Raw genomic sequence first — 18,882 nt, forward strand, 5'->3', positions numbered from 1 at the left:
CAATCATCAAAATAGTAGGCAAAGGAAAATTAATGAACGAATTAGAAAACATTTACATATATCTGGATCAACATTACAACAAAGACCTAAATCTCAATGATGCCGTCGAAATAAAAAATCCCTTATACGAGACTTTACCCAATTTATTACAATCTTTAAATCCAAATTTAAATAAAATCCTTAAAAATCTTAAACTAACTTCCAATAAAGATCCCAACTTCCCCTTAAAGGTAACTCCCTCCGTCCCCGTTCCTGCTAATCTTCCACAGCCAACAGCCCGTAAGCTCAACCCTCCGTCCACCTCCTCTTCTCCATTACACCCCTCTTCCTCAATTCCACATCTTCAACAGCCAATAGCACACAAGCTCAATGCTCCGCCGATTTCCTTTCCTCCATCACACCCCCCTCCCTCAGTTCCACACAGATACAACACACGACATTAAAATCTTACTCGTTCCAAGACCATACAGACAACCAGTCCATACCGCAAAAATCGAGAATGTAAGTAATTGAATATATATCATTTCGCCTAATTAACCGTTTTTTCCTCTAAACTTCATATCTTTTATTCTCTTTTCATTACAGATTCTTCACCATATATCCTTCAATAGTTAATCTATATTCAAAACTACAGCCAACAACAAGTAAGAATGTTCCCATTTAACTATCAGTATACGAGTTAACAAAGATCTATACGGCAACATTCAATTATGAACTCTTTATAACTCCTTTAACAAAATTACGGAGACCGCGAACCCACTGCGTAAATAACGAGATTAATGGATTAGTTGGATACAACTTTATAATCTACATAGCGCCATACTACAGTTAAATATTATGACTTTTCAACAAGAAAGTTTCAATGTCATCTCAAGTGGCTACTAAGTTCCATTAACCTTCTCTTCAACATGTAAATCAAGTTGCTTCCAGCCGAATTTCACTCGAACTTTGATACGGCAACTTTAGCCATAGACCTTCTTGTTATTATGTGGTTAAGGCCTAGTTTGTCTAATTTATAAAATCATTTCAAAATTACTAATGTAATATCATACCAACTTCAATTTTTTTTCGCAAACATTTTAAATGAAGTTTTAATTGTGAATTATTATTCAAGAACTCAAGAACACAATTTCTCACATTGTATAATTTCACTCTAATCTTATATTCTCATTTTATATTTTTACCATGACAATCAGGATCCTGATTTTTATCTTTGAGTATGAGTGTAAAAAGGGTGATGATGCCCTTTTAAAGGGCAAAACATGTCTGTTGTGTGTGTCCTCCGCATCGCAAGCTCTGCGCCTACAAGCTCCGCAACCCGCCGCAGCACCGAAGTTTCTAGCAGCTACGAGGTGTCTTGACTGTGCCATAGCACGCTCACCAATGATGTCAGCCAGCAATAGATAAGGAGCTTCGTTCCGAGCCTCTCCAGGACTACCCCAATGTTTGACGACCAGACCACACCGCAAGTCAGACACGGAGGCATGCCTCTTAAAAACGTGTTTTGAACAGGTGGACAAATTGCTGGCCGTGAGGTTTCACCTCAGCGACATTGCCTCATTATCCTGATCCCCGTAGCCACGTCGAGCCCCGAGTATAGCATTCTGCTACTCCCTTTAGTCCTCACCAGTGCTCCGACATCCACCTTAGCATTCTGCTATTTGAATTCCCTTCAGTCCTCACCAGTGCTCCGACATCCACCTTAGCATTCTGCTATTTGAATAAATTAATGCAAGTTCCTTGCAAGTATAAACCTAGTACCAGCATTCTGCCTCTCTCTACAAGTTACGCTTGTAATTTCACAGAAGATAGTTTTCGACTATCAGGACAATTTATTAGTAAAACAGACTATCTTTTCAAGATAGAACTAAGTGTATATAGAACTCTTGTATTGTACAATTGTACATATGCAACAGACATTCAATTTAAGATTTAATTTCAACATTAACTACGTGCATTCAAACAAATTTCAAGAAGAATTCAGTTTTATCTCTTATATATATTGTATCAAATCACTGAAACAATAAACTTTATGTTGTGTCACTGAATACCAAGTTCGTTGTATACAACACAACAAAATTGGCGACGAGGTAAAGTTACGTGTCAGTCCCGCCAATTTAACAAAATTGGCGACGAGGAAAACCGCATTATCTACTGCCAATTTTAACAAATTGGCGACGAGGAAAAGTTCTTAGTGCGTGTCGTCAACAAAATTGGCGACGAGGTACAAGTAGATGGCCATATCGCCAATTTAACAAAATTGGCAACAAGGTAAAGTGCAGTGTAAATCTCGACAATTTAACAAAATTAGCAACGAGGAAAAGTTACGTTCAGGTCCCGCCACTTCAACAAACTTGACAACGAGGAACACTTTATTCATGGTTTCGCCATATCACCAGTCTCGCAACGGGAAACAAGTTTGCTACGCCAGCATTTCGCATTTGTGCAGTACAATTCTTCCCAGTGTTCGCCCCGTTCGAACTACGGATAGCAGGCTATCATTTCACGCCTCACATATGAGCACCTGTCCCTACAGTGCATTCTCGCTGCGCCACGCTCTCTCTCACTCACAGGCGAGCGATTGAAGGTCAAGCTCCCAGCTGGTCTACTTACACGCTGTCTCGCAAGTTGTGCTCCCTATCTCATCTGTCATCATGGCTACTACAGAACAGTTAGCGGCCATACTGCAGGCTTTGCCACAACAACAGCAACAATTCATGCAGCAACAGCAGACAACACTGCTTACAGCAATCGAAGCCCTCTCTGCACCTACACAGCCCACCGCCGTTCCTCAATTTTCTACGTTCGACCCGGAAAAAGAAGAATGGTCAGTGTACTTAGCCAGACTTCAACAACACTTCATCTGCCACTCCATCACGGACGACAAGTGCCAACAAGCTCTTTTTCTCCGTTCCGTAGGAAATCCTACCTGCGAACTACTCTAGAAATTAAGCCCAGAAGAGCAGATATCAGAAGTTCCCTTTACACAGCTCCTCGCTCGTATCACTGAGCATTATGCTAAAGATCCTCATATCGTTTTTTCAATGCAGGATGAAACCGCAACAGACTCACACTGAATGGATTGCGGAATTACGAGGTCTCGCCAAGAGTTGTAAATTTACCAGTTCCCAGGATGGCTGTAACACGCCTTACACAGACTCACTCGTTAGGGACAGGGTTATTCTACATACTCCCCATGACAAGGTCCGTTTCGATGCTGTAAGTAGTAACCCTTCTTTGGAAGAAGTACAGCATATTGCCACAATCTATGAGATGACTACCAAGACTGCAGCCTTCTGCTCCTTCGAACCGCAAAGTCAGCCCGCTCCCTTCCAAGCATGCCCGATAGGTTCATTCTCGCTCTTCTATGAAGAAGCACAATTCTCACAACACTCCTCAGCTCCTGCCTTCCTGCAGAGGATGTTTTAAGCATCACGAACGTCGTGACTGCCGTTTCTTCAAAGCCACATGTGATCGATGTCACAAAGTAGGACACATCAAGACTGTCTGTAAAAGTACGTCCCGCCCTGCCAGTACTCTACCGGCAAAGAAACCTAGTACGAAGACATGACAAGACATGGAAGTGGATCAGATTAATCTTATTCTTCCTACTAGAAATTCTAGCAAGATCATTATTCCGATCTCTTTCCCCGATCACACTACTAATTTTCAATTAGATACTGGATCACCTGTCTCAATCATCAACCTTGCTACATACCACACCTTGGGATCGCCGTCTTTCTCTCCTGCTGATGTCCAACTTGTTACGTTTAACAAGAAGAAAATTGACATTAAGGGCCAAATCACTATTCCTGCTAGCTATAAGGATATTCATAAGGTCGTTACCTTACTCGTAGTCAATAACAACACTGTCTCTAATATTCTAGGCATGGATCTATTCAATTTATTCGGTTTCCAAATTCATGACAACGTCAATGTAGTCTCAGCCTTACAGCCTACCTCTGATGTCACCGATCTCCTAGAACAATTTCCAGAAGTCTTCGACTCTACATTACGCACAGCCAACGACTTCACAGCTCATATCCAGCTAAAATCAGGAGCCAAGCCTCACTTTTTCAAAGCGCGTCCAGTCCCACTTACACTTCAGGACCAAGTTACTCAAGAGTTACAGAGATGGATAGCAGACGGTATAGTAGTTCCCGTCAATTCCAGTAAATGGGCTACTCCACTAGTCGCAGTTAAGAAACCTAATGGCAAAATTCGCATTTGTGGTGATTTTCGCTCCACTATCAACGCTCAAGTTGAAACAGACGTTTTTCCAATTCCCCGTCCTGAGGACTTATTTCGCCGTTTAGCCGGTGGACAGTTCTTCTCCAAAGTGGATCTCAAAGAAGCCTATCTGCAGCTACTTTTAGACTAAGAATCCAAGCAGTGTCTCACGCTGAATACCCCTCTTGGACTTCTCCAGCTCTATTTAGCACAGCTTACCGCCTCCATTCCCGGTTGTGCTAACTATCTGGATGACATTCTTGTGACTGGCAAAGATAATAACCTGCATAATCTGCGCCTACTCCTTACCAAATCGAAGGAAAATGGCCTCCGAGCGAATCTCGCTAAATGTACATTCTTTCATCCTCAAGTTCACTACCTAGGTCATGTCCTTGATAAGAATGGCATTCGACCTAGCGAACGGAACGTCTCTGCCATTGTCAACATGCCCTCACCGCAGAACATCAAGCAGCTCCAATCCTTCATAGGCAAAGCGAACTATTATAGCAAGTTCATTCCACGCTTCGCTTCAGTAGCAGCTCCTCTGAACGCCTTACGCAAGAAAAATGCTAAATTTCATTGGTCTCAGCAATGTCAACATGCCTGGCAGACTATCAACAAGGCCCTTGTCCACGCTGTCAAGCTGACTCATTTTCAGCCCGGTAAGCTCCTCACTCTCGCCACGGACGCGTCTGATTATGGACTCGGCGCCGTTCTCTCCCAGAAGGATCGTCACAGACAAGAACGTCCTATAGCCTTCGCTTCGAAGACACTCAACGAGCATCAACGACACTACTCTCAAATCGAGAAAGAAGCTTTAGCTATTATATTTGGTATTCGCCATTTCAACGAGTATCTCTATGGCAACCATTTCCTCATCATTACTGATCACAAGCCTCTTGTTCACTTATTCCATCCTGGTAATAAGATCCCTGAACACTCTCTAAGGAAACTGCAAAGATGGTCCATATATCTGTCTGACTACTCCTATCACATTGTCTATCGTAGCACATCCCAGCATTGTAATGCTGATGCTCTCTCTCGCTTACCTGTAGGTCCTGATACTACATTTGATTCTCAAGAATCTGCATGTCTTCAGTTAGAAATAGAACTTGAAGACACAGTCTCCAGTTTTCCCATTGACGCTACTTGCATCACCAAGGTGACTCATTTTTTTTTTTTGCTGGTTGCTTTACGTCGCACCGACACAGATAGGTCTTATGGCGACGATGGGACAGGGAAGGACTAGGAGTGGAAGGAAACGGCCGTGGCCTTAATTAAGGTACAGCCCCAGCATTTACCTGGTGTGAAAATGGGAAACCACGGAAAACCATTTTCAGGGCTGCCGACAGTGGGGTTCGAACCTACTATCTCCCGAATACTGGACACTAGTCGCACTTAAGCGACTGCAGCTATCGAGCTCGGTCAAGGTGACTCATAAGGATAGTACACTAGCTACAGTACGTACTCATATCCGCAATGGTTGGCCTTTTCAAACCAAGCTTCCTACCAGCCTTGCACCTTATCATCGTCTACAGCATCGTCTCACGACTCGAGCTGGAGTAATACTATCGGAAACAGGAACCCTCTTCCGAGTGGTTATCTCACTTAGTCTACGCAGACAAGTTCTCGACTTATTACATGAAGGTCATTGGGGAATATCACGCACCAAGCAAAACGCCCGTCAACAATGCTATTGGCCCGGTATTGACGCCGACATTGAGCAACTCATCCGCCACTGTGACCCATATCAGATACATCAGAACGCACCGTCATCTGACCTAGCTCCATGGCCTCCTGCTACTTCTCCATGGGAACGAGTATATATAGACTTCGCTGGACCTTTGCTCAACTCTATGTGGCTCATAGTGATAGATTCTCTATCCAACTTTCCTTACGTCGTAGAAATACATTCTACTACTACAGAAGCTACCATTCGTGCACTTCAGAAGATTTTCACTACTGAAGGTTTACCTCAAGTGCTCATCTCCGACAATGGTCCCCAATTTACTGCCATTAACTTCCAGAACTTCTGTAAACATAATGGCATTCGGCATATTCTGGCACCGCCTTTTCACCCACAGTCTAATGGTGAAGCTGAACGTTCTGTACAAACATTCAAGAAAAGCATGAAGAAAGCTGTATCTTCAGGTTTAAGTAAAGATCAAGCATTACTCCAACTCCTAGGATGATATAGGACTATGCCTGGTTCTGACAACCTCACTCCAGCCCACAAGCTTCATAGACGCCCTCATCACACTTTGCTTTCTTTGTTACAGCCTCTTCCCCCCCAGCCGCAGTGCTCACAGCCTAAGTTCAACGCTCACGACAAGGTCTATGTCCGGACTTTCAAGTCCAATCCTCCCTGGATACCTGGTATCATCTGTCGTACCTTGGGCCATCGTCTCTACGACATCCAGACTGCAGAGAAACGCATCTGCCGCCACCAAGACCAGATCCGCCTCCACTATCGTCCATCTCCTTCTGTTGATTCACTTGTCCTGCCTAACAAATCTATTGCAGAACGAGCTCTGAACCATTTAATCACCATGGGTTCTTTTCAGGACAATTCTACGCTCCTTCGCCCAGGCCAGGCTCCGGATAACACAACTGACCCGGCCGACTCTCCAGCCCAGCATCGCTGCCGCCGCCAGCGCCGCTTCGCACCGTACCGGCGTAATTAGGAGGGGAGGGTGTTGTGTGTGTCCTCCGCATAGCAAGCTCTGCGCCTACAAGCTCCGCAACCCGCCGCAGGACCGAAGTTTCTAGCAGCTACGAGGTGTCTTCACTGCGCCATGGCACGCTCACCAATGACGTCAGCCAGCAATAGATAAGGAGCTTCGTTCCGAGCCTCTCCAGGACTACCCCAATGTTCGAAGACCAGGCCACACCGCAAGTCAGACACAGAGGCATGCCTCTTAAAAACGTGTTTTGAACAGGTGGACAAATTGCTGAACGCGAGGTTTCACCTCAGCGACATTGCCTCATTATCCTGATCCCCGTAGCCACGTCGAGCTCCGAGTATAGCATTCTGCTACTCCCTTTAGTCCTCACCAGTGCTCCGATATCCACCTTAGCATTCTGGTATTTGAATAAATTAATGCAAGTTCCTTGCAAGTATAAACCTAGTACCAGCATTCTGCCTCTCTCTACAAGTTACGCTTGTAATTTCACAGAAGATAGTTTTCGACTATCAGGACAATTTATTAGTGAAACAGACTATCTCCTCAAGATAGAACTAAGTGTATATAGAACTCTCGTGTTGTATAATTGTACATATGCAACAGACATTCAATTTAAGATTTAATTTCAACATTAACTACATGCATTCAAACAAGTTTCAAGAAGAATTCAGTTTTATCTCTTATATATATTGTATCAAATCATTGAAACAATAAACTTTATGTTGTGTTACTGCATACCAAGTTCCTTGTATACAACAATGTCCCTTCAAATTTTAGTTTAATAGGATGTAAGTCCTAACTTTGTAAATTCTATTGTATTGAATAGGTTGATCCTAATAAATTTTGGTAATATCTTAAATTGATTGTCAAGGTCTTCCGCAAACACAATATAAAAACTGTGTTTGGCAACACCACTAAAATGGCTCACAGTCTGAGTAAAACCAAGGCCAAATTGTCCCCACTTTTACATCCTGGGGTGTACGAAATTCCCTGTACTTGCGGTAAGGTATACATTGGCCAAACATGCCGGTCCATTGGTACCTGTATCAAAGAACATGAACGTAATATTCGTCTCAACCAACCAGACAAATCGGCAATAGCTGAGCACGCTCTATCGTTGGGTCATGACGTCATGTTCCAAGATGCTCGAGCTCTTACCCACACTAGACACTACAGGTCCAGGATTATACGGGAAGCTGTGGAAATACGTAGAAATCCTAACAATTTCAACAGGGACACCGGCTATCAATTAAGTAATACCTGGTTGCCAGCCATTAAGAATTTACGTAAGTAGTTCCCTTCCCTGTCCCTTCACTATTGTTATTTCCTCTTGGTGTTTTCCAAATTCATATGTTCCTCATCGTCAGATGTTTCATTCCAGGCTTGTGTCAATGTCATACAGCTGTCGATGTCATATGTTGCGTACACATGTTATGTGAACCTCTTAGACTGATTCTGATGGTTCGGTCATCTTTCGCTTCGAACGCTAGCGCTGTACCACGTCCTGGGAGCCATCTGGTGGCGAATGAACGTACCATTTCCACTTCTATTATAACGTCTAAATTTAAAGAGTCATTGTTTAAGAAGCCTTTCTCGTGGACAGTCGAGATTTCTTCTGATGACCCAGAGCACAGTTCTCTGTGAAGCTGTTTTCTTTCTACTGTAATTGGTAATTGTGCTATTATTAATTTTAAAAAATTCTGAATATCTTGTAAATAGTTTTAAAAAGGGTGCTGGTGTCTTATTGGTTCTGTTCTTAATGCTAATACCTCCTTCATAGATGTGTATTTTGTTTCTTGCAAATATCCTATTATTTAATATGTGCTGTTATAATGTCAATATATTTATTTAGTTACAAAGTGATCATCATGTGCATAGGTTATTGTTAATTTTAAAAAACCTCTTGACAATTCCTATAGTTGGCATATTTCATAACATGTAACTGTGCAGTCTATGGAAGCTAAATACATGAATGAATGAATGAATGAATGAATGAATGAATGAATGAATATGGCTAAGATCTAGTATGAGACATTTCTTGATACAGTAAAGGCATATGATAGTGTACTAGGAGGAAGGTATAGGAAACAATGGTAAGACAGAGAGTTGGCAAACAAACAATGGAAATTCTACATTCAATGTATGGCAAATGTTTTAGCTGTGTCCAGACCCCAGTTAGAGGACAGAATGGTTTACAGATGTTACTAGGCTGAGACAGGGAAGAATGCTGTCACCCCTACTATTTATAATGGTAATGTGAACGAATCAAAGTAAGCATTTGATGAAAGTAATGTGCTATTTGCCAATGATAATTGTAGTGTAGGGTACAGAACAACTGGGCATTATTAGTGACAAATTGTGAAATATAGTATGAGGCCAGTGAAATGAAACACCTAAAAAGTGCAATAGGAAAGACAGAGTGAGAAATGAAGATGTCAGGAAGGAAATGGTAAAAGGACTTATATCACCTACTGTCGGATTTTTTATTATGGACATTCGAGTTTAGGCTTTAATTACAAACGAACTAATAGGCCTACTGTAATGTGAGTTATACCAATATTTTCCTTGTTTAATTCTACATTAGTGTATATAAGTCACATTGTTTTCAACATTCATTAAATATTTTTTATTTGTGGTTGTAATAAATATTGCCCGGGTTTTTGGCTTCTTCTTTAGGAAGCGCTCGCTTAGGAGAATATACAAGGAAAACTAATTGTCTGATGGTAACGAAATTTTTATGTGTTATAACCACGTGTATTTGTAGTGTAATACTCAAGTTACAATTTTTTAACCACCCCGAAAAAAGTTCTTATCATTTTTCTAAAGCAGTGTTGCCGCGTTCAGTAGTAATCACGCGCACAACGAACACAGCTTTTTGTTTACTTTCCAGCTTTAATTTTATTTCCTTTTATAAATTTCACTTCCCATCATGTTTTCTCATAAGGGCTTAGGACTTCAATGGCAGGTTTAAAAATGGTTGACTTCTAATTTAGAAATATCACACTGTACAATTTTTACAAGAGTTATTTGCATTATTATTTACATATATTTACAATATTTAATTCTATCTATTTTCTTCATCTGAAAACTCACTGTGGTTCCGATGAATCGGTGCTGCTGTCATTCATGTTGATTATGAATGGCTCGAAATAAGGGACATTTTCAGACAGTCCATCTTTTTCCCGGTAGGGGTCTTCAATTTTCTTAGCGTGTTTAATACATTGTTTCCAGAGTTCAGGGGTCACGGTACGTAAGGCTTCTTGGCATGAAGCGTTAATTGCTTCCATACCTCTACCATTTTCTAATGTGTTAGCCATATTTGTTTTTGCTATTTTCCCTTTTACGGAAGCCCAAATGAGCTAGAGTGGATTAAGCTCGCAATGGGCCACTGGTAACCAAACAAGCTGTACATCTAGTCGAAGTCGTTTAGTCAGTTGTTCCAGCTTCTTTACCGGTGTTTAAAAATAAGGCCTGGCAAAGACAATCAGCTCTGATTTAGTGAATCTGTTATAATCGTCAACTCCAGGTGGTAGTGAAATATTCTTTGATGTAATCCAAGATATTATTTCAGGTTTCAACCATGACATGTTCAGGTTTTTAGATGAAGGATCGACCATCGTATGATATGGAGCTTGATCTATAACGACAGCCGACCTTCGAGGCAATAAACTCAGGACTTTCGTGAACCATTCTTCATAATGAGTCAAGTTCATCTCATTATGGTAATCACCACTTCCTTTCTTGCCAATAAAACAAAAGTTCTGCACCGTCAAGAAATCCTTCTTCACTTCCGATGTGTAAAATTATGATGCGTTTCCCAGCTCCAGGCGGTGTTTTTAACCCTCCACGCCATCCATAAATTTGCTGAATGTACCCTCTGTACAGATTATAGTTGTCAAAGTTGTTTTTTAAAGCTTCAACCACGTATCCTTGCCACCCATATTTCATAGTATGATTCTGTCTGCACCAGATTTTGTCTGCAAAGGTCTTGTAGCCCTGTGTTCTTAAGTCTCTAATTCGTCTAAGTTAGGTATGTCGGGATGCAGCAACTGAGGAAATTTATAAGAGGAAATAAAATTAAAGGTTGAAAGTAAACAAAAAGCTGCGTTTGTTGTGCGCGTGATTAATACTGAACGCGGCAACACTGCGCCCGATTTCACCACCCAGCCTGCTGTTAATCGCACCGTCCGGCGTACACAAAATCGTTCAACAATGATAAAGGTGTTTTAATTTATTCCACCTATTCAATACTTATATTATCACGTATAGTTGTTACATAATTAAATTCTTAGTTACATGGGACATGTTTCGCCCTCAATTAAGGGCATCTTCAGCCTAAATACAATAATCAAAAATACAACTAAATTAAAAGTGGACGTTAAATACAATCATCAAAAATACAACTAAAATAAAAAGTGGAAGTTAAAAGTTTAGTCTGTTCTTAAAATTCAGAACAATAAAATTGTGAAAAATGATAAAATAAAAAGATGCTAATGGAAAACTGTCTTATGATTAAACTATAATCTTGTCAGAGACTAAAACTTCTATTAAAATTCGAATTAAAACAGTTCATATAAAATATTGGAAAATCAAAGTGGTAGTAATAAAAAGCCAACGACATGAGGGCGTGTACACAAGCATAAACTTGATTGTCATGAATACAATCTTTTCAAGGCCGTTGATGAAATTCGTAGTAAGTAAGGCAGAAGCATCTATTGAAAAATTGTAAGAGGCCGTTAGCACCGGTAGGTAATAAAATGGCTGAATCCTTGCCAGAAAATGTCAACAGATGCAGAAATAAGTTTTATGTAAGTGTATGTTTTATGTAAGTTATAACACCAGACTTAGAGCCAACAGACGGGCAGCAACCAACTCAACAGTAGTTAAGAAATAACAACTTCCACTTACATAAAACTTATTTCTGCATCTGTTGACATTTTCTGGCAAGGATTCAGCCATTTTATTACCTACCGGTGCTAACGGCCTCTTACAATTTTTCAATAGATGCTTCTGCCTTACTTACTACGAATTTCATCAACGGCCTTGAAAAGATTGTATTCATGACAATCAAGTTTATGCTTGTGTACACGCCCTCATGTCGTTGGCTTTTTATTACTACCACTTTGATTTTCCAATATTTTATATGAACTGTTTTAATTCGAATTTTAATAGAAGTTTTAGTCTCTGACAAGATTATAGTTTAATCATAAGACAGTTTTCCATTAGCATCTTTTTATTTTATCATTTTTCACAATTTTATTGTTCTGAATTTTAAGAACAGACTAAACTTTTAACTTCCACTTTTTATTTTAGTTGTATTTTTGATGATTGTATTTAACGTCCACTTTTAATTTAGTTGTATTTTTGATTATTGTATTTAGGCTGAAGATGCCCTTAATTGAGGGCGAAACATGTCCCATGTAACTAAGAATTTAATTATGTAACAACTATACGTGATAATATAAGTATTGAATAGGTGGAATAAATTAAAACACCTTTATCATTGTTGAACTGTTAAATTTTCAATACGGACCTAAAATGAGGTTTATAACATGTAATAGTACACAAAATCTCCTTTCAATATTACTCTTCATAAATTTGGTACCACATTGTATGGTTACAATTGTTGTAGTTTCTGATAACCATGACTGAGTGCTTCAAAACAAGCTCAAGTATGCTGCTGTACGTTTGTCCTGGGCTGAGAAAGAGTTGCTTTAGAAAAATGATAAGAACTTTTTTCGGGGTGGTTGAAAAAAAATTGTAACTTAAGTATTACACTACAAATACATGTGGTTATAACACACAAAAGTTTTGTTACAATCAGACAAGCAGTTTTCCTTGTATATACTCCTAAGTGAGCGCTTCCAAGAGAAGAAGCCAAAAACCCGGGCAATATTTATTACAACCACAAATAAAAAATATATAATGAACGTCAAAAACAATGTGTCTTATATATGCTAATGTGGAATTAAACAAGGAAAATATTGGTATAACTCGCATTGCAATAGGCCCATTAGTTCGTTTGTAATTAAAGCCTAAACTCGAGTGTCCATAATAAAAAATCCGACACTAGACAATATTTCCGTCCATGGACTCATGATCGGAGCTCGAGGCACAATCCCTAAATTTCTAGTACAGGTATGGGGTTCTCTCGGTCTCAACCAGACATGACTTCACGACATCGCTATCGCCGCAATACGAGGTTCAGTAACCATACTCCGCAACCATCTATATAACACTTGAAGAACCATACATCATGCCACATTCCCAATTCGTTCCAAACTTATTCCTGAGCCTTGTGATGGGTATTTCTGTCTGGCAAATTAGCAAAATTAGAAGAAAAAATATTGTGTAGTGATGTACTTTATTCTTGTGGCAGCCTCCTCATGGAGGAAGTTGTATTAATAATTAATAATTAATAATCGTTTTTAAAAAACAGACAAAGATGTTCGTGTTAACAAGTGCTGTTGCATTCAAGATGGCGATCAAAGACATTCTCTCGCACACGGCCGAGTTTAACCGCCACATAATTCATTGTTGAAGTATGTGACAAGAAAACAATGTTTAATGCTCCACTGGTCCAAAATATAAGGCTTCAGCTAACATTTGTTTTAGAAATAATATGCTGATACTTTTATGGGCCCCAGTGCCAATGTTTTCATATTTGTGGTCTGGTGTTTCACACATCTTTTAATACACTGTTGTTATTTAATGAGCCCAACTGGAAAATGTTTTCTTATTTGTTCTCTCATTTTTTTCATGCCTTTTAATACTCTCACCTTTAGAAACAGTAGATAGCTTTTTACTTTTACTGTACCTGTACATACACAACATAAAATGCACGTATGCAAAAAAAAACAACATATTGTGTGTGTTTACATATCACTTTTGGATAGATTTTATGTGTGTATTCAATAGTACATTTTCTCGTATAGCATGTTCTCTTTCCTTATCCCCTGCAAAAATGTCTTAACGAGATTTTATTGTATATCAGAAGACATGTGAAGATGGTAAAAGATTTCTTAAGTATGGTTCAAGGTAGACAGGCAGGGTACAGCTCGAAAAATGGATAACTTGAATTCTAAAAAAAAAAAAAAAAAAAAAAAAAAAAAAAAAAAAAAAAAAAAAAAAAAAAAAAATTGCCAAGAGAACTTCTTGCCAATGGCTACAATGTTGCTAATTGTAAAACTTATTACTATATCTAACAAAACCACTACTGCATATGTCAAAATACAAAGTTATTAAAAAATTAATCAAAATTACATTTTTATGGCCTCTCACCACACCAGCGGCCATATCAAGTTGCTTTTGTAGAATTCGCAGCAGGTAGTCTGTGCGTGTTTGTAGGTGCTTGACCTGGGGTTTCTTGCCTTCATTAACCAAAATTTTGTCAGCAATACCCAAAGAAGGATCCATTTTAATAGCCTCCCATGAACCCATGCCATACTGATAGACACCCTGCAGCAACCTGGAGTCATCTTCTATTGTCCATTCAACATCAAAGCCAGATGGTTTCACCCTACAATGAGAAAGAATTTCATTACAATCAGTTTCAAAATTTTCGGATTCCCTTAAATATAAAGGAAAAGAAACATCTCTAAACAAATCATTACCATCAACATAAAGAGCACAAAATAAAGAGAGCATTTCTCATTGATGATAACCCTGATGCTTTACTATACAGTAGAACATCGATAATTCGAAATTGGTTAATTCAAAATCTTGTTTAATTCGAAGAAGCTCTCGTTCCTGGAAACATGAGGTACGGTTTTGCATGTTATTTAAATTGTTTAATTTGAAATAGGATAGTTCATAATTTGAAGAACAATGTCAGACCCATTATTGAAATTCAGACTTCTAATTTAAAACTGCCTTTATATTTAAAAAAAAAAAAGTCTTTTACAGAGTAATTTAAATTCAAAATTTCTCCGCGTCATGAAAGAACGCGCCTTCTGGAACGTGCAGGGGTAGCTTTCCGCACCTTTTTTTTTTGGAAGGGGAGTAAGAAAAGGCTGCTGTCTCTCCCCCATACTTTTTAACATGTATTTGGAAGAGATTATCCAGAAATCCATGAATGGAAAAAGAGGAGAGAAAGTTGGTGGCAGGAGAATAGAATGTATTAGATTTGCTGATGACATAGTCCTACTGGCAGAGAGTGAACGAGCTATGATGACGACGCTAACAGATCTAAATGCTGTCTGTGAAGAATTTGGAATGAGAATTAATAAGAAAAAGACAAAATGTATGGTGATAAGCACAAGGAAAGTGAAAACCACCATAAAGTTAGGCCAGGAAATAATAGAACAGGTGGATGCTTTCAAATACTTGGGAAGTGTAATAACAGAGAATATGAGGTGCAGTTGAGAGGTGAAAACTCGTATTGCGAATGCGAAGGAAGCATTTAATAAGAAGAGTAGACATTTTTGTGGGGGCATGGATAGAGACTTGAGAAAGCGATTTGTTAAGTGCTTTGTATGGAGTGTGGCAATGTATGGAGCTGAGACATGGACATTGAGAAAAGAAGACGAAAGAAGGCTGGACGCATTTGAGATGTGGATTTGGAGGAGAATGGAAAGTATACAATGGATAGAAAAAGTAAAGGATGAAGAAGTCTTGAGAAGAGTTTGGGAAGAGAGAAATATATTAAAAGTAATCAAGAAGAGAAAGCACAATTGGATTGGCCATTGGATGAGGAGAGATTGCTTGCTTATAGATGCTATAGAAGGAACGGTAAATGGGAAAAGACAAAGAGGATGGAGAAGATATCAGATGCTGGACAGTATCAGGATAGAATACAAGTATGAGGTAACAAAGAGGGTAGCAAGAGACAGGAGTGCGATGAAGCTATATTTCAAGGAGAATTAAGTACACATATGAGAGACATCGCTGGTAACACAACAAAGATAGATAGAAAAGTAATATATTGCAATAGGTAGAGTCTAGCATAAATGAACATGAAATACCTAAAGAAAGAGATATAAGGAAGACAAAGAAAGAAAGTCACTTTACAACACCGAAAAGTCACATTGAAATAAATAACTAACAGATAAATATATCGCAAGCAATATATTTAAATCGATGTGGGAGAAATCGATGTACCAATTCAGTGTCATAAAATGATAGTTGGAACTAAGATGGACGCAGTTGCCGTGGGAAGTATAGATACGGCACAGAAATTCAATCATCAATATCACAAAGTTAATAAATATAGTGTAATCGAGCCGAGAAATATCAAGGCGGCGCACAGTGGGTAATTTCTAGCATCCAGCTGGCCGAAAATAATATTTTCCACCCCTGTCTTTGGTGTGCATTTTCTGTGAGACGTGTTTATAAGACTCTTGGGTACAGTAATTAAGTACTGAAAGGTCGCGCCGTCTGGTTATCTTATCTCACCGAAGGCCTAAAGTGGCTCTTCTCCGTTAGGCAATAATATTCTGGCGAGACGAGCGCACAGTTATTTTTATGCGAGGGCTCAGTAAGGACGTCAAAACTAAATATTTCTTTAACGTGCAGTGTGATTATATTAGATGAAGGTATGTATTTTATATATTTTGTATCATATGCTGAAAATTACTATATTATTGTCCGGAATGTGCGCCTAAAATTCAGGTAAGGGTGTCCAAGCACTATCTAATTATAAAAACCTGAGCTGACTTTCAAAAGGGATTGCCTTCGATTTCTGTAATGAAAGTTTTTGGATGAGTTATCTATACTTTAATGAATAGAAAACTGTGATTTTTTGCTGCAACCAGGCGCGACCATGAGAGTAATTAATTTTTTTCAGAAGCCATGTACTCTGCAACCCGGAGGTTGGTTTTCGAGCTGTTGAGGAACAGCACAGAATATAAGCGGAACAATGATATTGTGAATATTGTAATTGTATATTTAGACCTTGAGGATTGTTCCGAGGATATATCCAAGCCAATATCGAAATCGGTCAGTATTTTGTGTGCTGAAATTCGATCACGCTGGACAAAATACAGTAGAAAACGGGACAAATTCTTGAAGTACAACAAAAGTTGGTTGGACCAGAAACTGAGCCTTGCAGGATGACATGCATCACAATGTCAGGATGAGCCTGCCAGTACTAGCACTCGAGGACGTCCACGTAACTGTTTGCAGAATTGAGTGAACGGTCTAAGAGAAGGAAAACTAGATCAGTTCTTGAAGAAAAATCACAAGAAAAGATAGTTTCTACCACTCAGAGATGAGTCTTCGAGCTTCTGGGAAAAAGGATGCCACTGATATTGTTGGTGAACTTTCATTTGCCTCTCCTCAACGTGCGACAAAAATGAAAAGGTCTTGCAATTTATTTTTGCAGGAACAACTGACAATGTCACCCGATCAGACTCTCGCTATAATAATTGATTTGCAATTGGCATCTAATCAGTACAAGGAACTGAGGGAAAATGCTAAAACATATAACTGTAACTTGTACCCTCCATATTATCTAGTGAGAAAAAGTAAATACGAATGTTACCCCAGTGATATTTTAATCACTGATTCATCTGCAGAGGTCCGATTACTGTACAAGCGATTCTTGACCATACAGTACACCGAATTTGCAAAATACACGGGAATATGTTGAATTTGGCAGATCAAGAATTTAAATATCACTATAAACTTGTAACGATGAGGGCTGTGATGGCAATTCAGATCAAAGTCGCTACAAACAGAGATTTTCACAGGGTCGATCATTAAGTGATGAGTCTCTGTTTTGTATTTCACTTGTGCCCCTTCAGCTTTTGTTTAGCCACCCAAACACCAGAAACCAGGATACAATTTGGCATAATCCTAGATCTTCATCATCTCGTTACTGCAGGCCCATTAAATTAGAGTTCCAGAAAGAAACAGCCGACTTAATGCGCGACAAGGTGCAATGTATCAGTGCCCAAGAAGAGAAGTTGTTGCCTACTACGGTAGTCCTGAATGATGAAAAAACAATAGTGGTTGAACATGAGCTACATTTCACTATGGTAGATGGAAAAGTCTGAAGTGCATTGTCTTCCTATCAGTCTTCCCAAAGGTGTTATATATGTGGCACATCCCCTAAAGAGATGAACAATATTCCTGAAGTGACTGAGAGAGTAATTAACCCAATAACACTTAAGTTTGGGTTATCACCACTTCATGCATGGATTCGATGTTTCGAATGCCTTTTATATATAGCGTACAGACTTGATGTAACAAAGTGGCAAATAAGAGATGCTGAGGAGAAGAAACTGATTGAAGTAAGAAAGAAAGAAGAATAATATACAGGTTCAGTTCAGGGAGGAAACGGGTCTATTGGTTGATACACTGAAGCAAAGTGCTGGCAATACTAATGATAGAAACACCGCTAGAAGATTCTTCAGGGAGGCTTCCACTTCTGCGGATATTACTGGAATAGATCTACATTTAATAAACCATCTACATGTCATCTTAGAAACTCATCGTGTGGGAATGCCATTGATGAAGTGGCATTTGGCATATACGCAAAGGAAACTACACAATTGTACTTACAAAAATACAAATGGTACTACATGCCTGTAACTTTGCACAAACTCTTGGTTCATGGAGAAGAAGTCATTGGGCACTGTATTATACCTATTGGACAACTCTCTGAGGAAGCCCAGGAGACCAGGAATAAAGATAATAGGCATTTCAGACAAGTATTCATCATGAAAACCTCCAGAAAGGACACAAATACTGACCTTTTCCATAGCCTGCTTATATCCTCGGACCCTTATATTACCAGCTTAGGGAAATCAAGGAAGAGGAAGTTGATACCTCTTTCACAATAAGTGCTCAACTTACTGTCCAAGCCTCCTGTATCTGGTTCTGCTCAAGGAGGTAATGACAGTGAAGCTAGCGATTCTGATGGAACTGCATCTAACGACTAAATTGTTTGGTAAGTACATGTATTCCTGCATCTGTTTTTAAACATTCTAAACAGCATGTCCCACTATTAACATCTATTTAATTTCTT

At 39.3% G+C, this 18,882-nt stretch overlaps 1 protein-coding gene across 3 annotated transcripts in view; it reads right to left on the reverse strand.

The window, feature by feature from the left end:
- The window catches only part of Chd1 (chromodomain-helicase-DNA-binding protein 1), a 447,987-nt gene that overhangs the window by 84,086 nt on the left and 345,019 nt on the right, over nt 1-18,882 (reverse strand). For all 3 annotated transcript variants that reach the window (XM_067135606.2, XM_067135608.2, XM_067135605.2), the window contains exon 23: nt 14,178-14,433. In XM_067135606.2, coding sequence (XP_066991707.2) covers nt 14,178-14,433 — 256 coding nt within the window. The remainder of the gene's footprint in view (nt 1-14,177; nt 14,434-18,882) is intronic.

The sequence above is a fragment of the Anabrus simplex genome, chromosome 1, assembly GCF_040414725.1.
Source record: "Anabrus simplex isolate iqAnaSimp1 chromosome 1, ASM4041472v1, whole genome shotgun sequence".
In the NCBI taxonomy this organism is placed as follows: Eukaryota; Metazoa; Arthropoda; class Insecta; order Orthoptera; family Tettigoniidae; genus Anabrus; species Anabrus simplex.